This window comes from Sinocyclocheilus rhinocerous, unplaced genomic scaffold (assembly GCF_001515625.1).
Source record: "Sinocyclocheilus rhinocerous isolate Xijiao unplaced genomic scaffold, SAMN03320098_v1.1 scaffold921, whole genome shotgun sequence".
NCBI lineage: Eukaryota > Metazoa > Chordata > Actinopteri > Cypriniformes > Cyprinidae > Sinocyclocheilus > Sinocyclocheilus rhinocerous.
In genome coordinates this window covers 942,822-948,394 of record NW_015640057.1, presented here as the reverse complement: position 1 = coordinate 948,394, position 5,573 = coordinate 942,822, and the positions used below count along the sequence as shown (strand labels likewise).

Below are 5,573 nucleotides of genomic sequence, written 5' to 3'. Positions count from 1 at the left end.
GTTTGTGATGGGCTTTGGTTCATCATGTGACTTTCTCATCACCTCCTGCATTTGGTGGTTATCAGTGTATTACAAAGGTACAAAACAGATTTCAGTACTTCAATAGGTTGGTATATTAACATTATATCAGTTAATGAAATTACGGTATTTAACTGTAAATTTAAGTTAAAACCGTAAAACCTAAAACATTGCTACCTTATTTTTTACAGTAAAATTCCGGCAACCACAGCTGTCGGTTTTTTACCGTACATTTTACTGAAATTTTTTTACAGTGTAAAATGTATTGTTTGTAGATGTATTTGTCAGTAACTCAAGCCAGAAGAGCTGTCCTAACATGACTTTCATTTCAATTTTCAGAAAAATCTGCTTGGATAGCCATGAGATTTGAAATGCAAATCAGTGCAAGAGGAGATTTATCAAGTGTGTGTTGTGTTGTGCTTGTAAATCTGTTCTATACACCAAAAAAACATTAATCAAATCACAAAAGTGATTAATCATCAGATTAGCACGTGTAAAGGGTGTGTGATGTGGTAAAATATGTGCTGTTCAACCAAACTTCAATTTCAATTTATTCATTTTTTCTTCCTTTTCCCTCTTTCGAAATAGCTAAATGAACACATGGATGCGTTATGTTCAGGTGGGATGTTCTGCGGTTTGATGTGGAGATTACAGATTTCATGCATGTTGTGTTGTGTTGCCATCACTCAACTCCACTGGATCATGGGAAATGTAGTTTGTGAGCTCCACAATGCCATATGAAAAGCATGTGTTGTTTGCTGAAAACACGCTGAAAGAACATTAGCTGTCAGTGAATTAGTATTTCATCATCTCTCTCATTCTGTGGTCTCTTGGTTTCATCATTCAACCACATTGATGTTTTCCAGTAGTTCTTTAATTGGTACAGTATGTCAGCTGTGTTATGTCTAATGGGTTTATATTTATGTTCTTCTAGTTTTACACAAACAGCCAAGAGAGGTTTGTCTATGTCTGCTGGAGCTGGGAAGAATAGCATCCAGGTAAATTTTCTTCAATTCAATTCAAGTTTATTTGTATAGTGCTTTTCACAATGCATATTGTTGTAAAGCAGCTTCATAGAAATGCGTTGTTTCAATGTTGTGATCACAATGTTTTTTTTTTTTTATTATCTAATTATTTTATTATATAAATAATGTAAAATATAAAATAATAGTAGCCAACATAATACATAAGTATATAGTCTATGTACTTTACATAATATAGTTTCAGGTCTCTGGTATCCAGTCTCTTTCATCTAACACACTTAAATACTTAAATGAGTATTTCATGTCCACATACATATTTATTTATTTTTGATTGAAGATAAAACAGCATAGGTACAGAATAGGATTAAGGGATCTAAAATATGGTCATGAATAAGGCATTAATATGTGGTAGTAATATGCATGCGTAATAATAGTGAGAATTGTTCCTTAAAATAAAGTGTTGTCATTTATTGAATGAGCACTGTGCTATGTCCGAACTGATTGCACTGTTATTTTATGTATAATCATTTTCTATTTTTAACTTTTTAAAATTAATTTAAAATTAATTTTATTATTTTTTATGATTATTTTACTTTCTTTTATGTAAAGCACTTTAAATTACCATTGTGTATGAAATGTGCTATATAAATAAACTTGCCTTGCCTTACCATATACAGTATATAATATAATAGAAAATATATAATATAATAGAAAAATCTGTGTATATGTAACCCCTCTCCCCCGGGTCCTCACCTCCACACCTCGTTCTCGTTCCGAGTGGGTCTCGAACCTGGGTCTCCGGCATGGGAGGACTGCAGCCTCTAGTGCGTCAGTCGCTAGTGCGTCTCTTGAGATCAGGGGAGTGAGGTTTACCTGCACAGCACCTACCCGCTGGCCTCCGTTACACTCACCCCCCTAAGCCTCACTCCCATCCGGGTCACGGCACCAATGTAACCCCTCTCCCCCGGGTCCTCACCTCCACACCTCGTTCTCGTTCCGAGTGGGTCTCGAAACCGGGACTCCGGCATGGGAGGCGGGCGCACTAACAAGGAGGCTAAAGACTGCAGCCTCTAGCGTCAGTCGCTAGTGCGTCTCTTGAGATCAGGGGAGTGAGGTTTACCTGCACAGCACCTACCCGCTGGCCTCCGTTACATATACTGTCTCTGCTAGTCCAAGTAGGCACGGTTATTGGTTATTGGCTAAAGTCATAGTCTCAAAATGGCGAAGTAATGGCAAATTAGTTCGCAAAAGCGACAAATCTACATAGATTTTTGCCTGATAATTTAAAAATTTTGTGTAAATGTGGTTAACGTGCTTGTCTGTTTTTATAATGATAAATTAGAGTTTATTTTAAATCAGCATCTTGCTATGAATGGTCACTCTTGTGCCAGGTATAAGGTCGAGCCACCTGGACTTATAAAGCTGGAGAAAGAGATCGAACAGGAAGAGAAGACACCTGAACCTCCGCTCTCACCTGTACCTCCCACTTCCAATTCTCAATCTCCATCTGTTTCTCCATCCGTCTCTCCATTCAACAAGACCAACTCCAGCAAAAAAAGCACCGGCAAGCTTCTGGATGAGGCTGTGCGTAACATTTCCTTTCTCACGTATCACTCTTGTTATCGGTAACACTGTAACTTTTAGACTGACAGATGTTTCTTTCCTTTACAATGAGAATTTAATGTTTTAATTGAACATGTAACGTGTGTTACAGGTGAAGCACATTTCTGAAGATCCACCCTGTAAGTGCCCAAATAAGTTCTGCATAGAACGACAATCACAGGGCCGTTACCGTGTTGGAGAGAAAATGCTTTTCATCAGAGTGAGTATAAAACAAACCGTAGTCAGGGTAGATGCCATATTTACAACCCAGGCTCAATGGAATCACATAACTCTGCCTACATATCTCAAAAAAAGGTTCCTCTACATACATTTCATATATTTTCTGACATAGTAAACTTGCTCAGTAGCTCACCCGATCGAGCACTGCCCTTGCGATGCGGAGCAGCTCAGGTGTGAATCTGGTGAAATACGAGTAACAATGCTCCTCCATAGAGCTCATAAAAGGAAGCTAAAATGCAGTGATTGCTACAGCAAATTTATTTGTATCGCATTTGCTTTTTCTCGCAATATCGGTTAGGTTTAGTGTACAGTAGGTGGTAAACTAATTTCAAATGCAATAGAGCGTTGACCTGTTAGTGCCACTTACCGGACATTTCTTTTCCGATCTACCATGATACGTACAACAACCAATGTAACAATACTGTGTTTAACTGTATAACTGTTTTGGAGAAAACACAGTATTTAGCGCCAGTGGACATTTTTTTTTTCACTTTTAAACTGCCATGAACTACAAGCAACACAATATCATTGTGTAACCATTTGCACCCACAGGCACATTTGGTTTTCATTAGGGATGCACCGATACCACTTTTTCCAGTACTCGCCCGATACCGATACTTTTATTTTTGGTACTTGCCGATACCGATGCCGATACCTATATTTTTATTACATTTGTAAATTTTTTAAATATTGGGTACAGAAACCAAAAGGGTATGTATAATGTTAGTTGGTTAACTGCATTTATCAAATAGATACAGTCAAACCAAAATTTATTCAGACACCTTCAACAATTCGCTATAGTTTAGAAAATGGTAATAAAACATGACAAGAACTCAGAGTTAAACTGTGTCAGAACAAATTAATCTTGATAATGTTAGATAATTTTGATAGAAAGGTATGTAACAGATTACAATCAACCAAAATAATTCAGACAGCTGTTAGTATGACAGTATTTACACAACTATGAATACTTTGTCGGGCAACCCTTAGCCTCAATGACAGCCTGTAGTCTCCTGGGCATGCTGTCACCCAGCTTCATGAAAACCTCAACTTCAGTTTTTTTCCCAGACTCGGTCTGAATAATTTTTGGACCCAAATTTGTATCAATTTTACTGGTAGTCCACTGTATGAAGAATTTTTGGGTATGATTTGTCACAGTTTACTTTATTTTGCTATCCTCACTTACATAAATGAACTATAGTGTCCTGCACCCACTAGTAAAAAAATATCAAAAATTATATCTGGTCTCTGAATCATTTTTGGTTTCACTGTATATCCTTCGGTTATTTTCACACTTAATTATGCCCATTAAAATGTATTTTACAAGTTTTTGTTACTTTTACTGTTCATTTTTTTGCTCTATGGTACATCATCTTTAATTTAATAGCATTAGAGCAGCGGCTTAGTACTGTAATCACGCGCTTTGCTGTAATAATGCAGGGAACCACTCGTTATAAATCTCCTAACTGTGATATTTTCAGAAATAGAAGTCGCGTTTTTTCATCTGAAACGTGCTGCGATTTATATTCCAAAGCCACTCATATAATGCAGAAACACTCAAGCAAGCAAAACACACGCAACGCCTGCACGTGTTTGTACTGATGCAGAATAGTACAGCCTAGCGCATTTCACACAGGCTGCTAGATTCACTTTCGCTAGAAAGTCGTGTATGCCTAAGGTTGAAAATAAATGATGATTATAGTGAATGCCCCTATGAATGGTTTTATTTGTACGATTTCGTTTTAATTCAAATGATGCGTGCGCTCAGTGAGTGAACATCAAAGATCACACAACAGAAGTGCGCGCGTGCTCTCTCTCGCTCTCTCCCTACCGTTAAGTAACTTGTGCATTGTTTTACTTACTTGTCTTTGACATATCCGACCGAACTATAAACTTTCCAATGATGTCTGTGAGAAAGGTATATTCACTCGACAAGCTCGCGCATCTGCGCCGCCGCGCGCTCAATCCACTCAGCGTGCTTTGTTTATCAGCTCGCACACATCAGCTATACAGGCGTTAATACTGAATGTTTAACATTATATTCATTGCATACATATACTTCGTAGTAGACATCCATAACTCCTTTCTGCTGTCTGTTGTCAGTGTTTCTTTGTTTAAATATGGCGCTTATCACATGCTGTGTGGTATCGGCGTTTGGTATCGGGGCATTTTAACGAGTACGAGTACGAGTACAGGAGGCCAGTATCGGGCCCGATACCGATACCAGTATCGGTATCGGTGCATCCCTATAAACTATAAGTACTACTTTTTAAATAAATAAAAGCATTTTAGCACCCTAATATTGTAGATTTTTAAGTAAGGCAATAAGCAAAAACATTTCTTGGAAAGAAATACTGTATTTTTTCAATAGTACACAACAGTTCATACATATTACAAATATACAGGAGACATGTTACAGACATAGCTCATTTGTTTGAAATGCATCTGTTAAAGTATAATATAAGCCCATATAAAAGCAAAATCCAAAACTAAAACTAACACTTCATTCCCCTCAACCCACGCCCCCCAAAAATTGCTTTACGTAATACGATGTTACACAATAAGAACAATAACAGCATAACTAATGTACTACAAAAAACATTTCTACATTTTTTAGGAAGGACTTTCTTTGAAAGTGTGCTGATTTTAAAGCTCCACCATTATACGCCTCAAAGAAATACTTCAATGGATTATTCACCCAAAAATGAAAATGCTGGTATCATTTACTCA

The 5,573-nt window shown here is 37.2% G+C and overlaps 2 protein-coding genes across 3 annotated transcripts in view; one reads left to right on the top strand and one right to left on the bottom strand.

Annotated features, from left to right (window-relative positions):
- svip (small VCP interacting protein) overlaps positions 1–5,573 on the bottom strand; it is a 23,645-nt gene that overhangs the window by 812 nt on the left and 17,260 nt on the right. The gene's annotated exons all lie outside the window — the stretch shown is intronic.
- Positions 1–5,573, top strand: part of LOC107752469 (growth arrest-specific protein 2) — a 51,547-nt gene that overhangs the window by 34,455 nt on the left and 11,519 nt on the right. For both annotated transcript variants that reach the window (XM_016568449.1, XM_016568450.1), the window contains 3 exons: positions 953–1,016; positions 2,393–2,585; positions 2,716–2,823. In XM_016568449.1, coding sequence (XP_016423935.1) covers positions 953–1,016; positions 2,393–2,585; positions 2,716–2,823 — 365 coding nt within the window. The remainder of the gene's footprint in view (positions 1–952; positions 1,017–2,392; positions 2,586–2,715; positions 2,824–5,573) is intronic.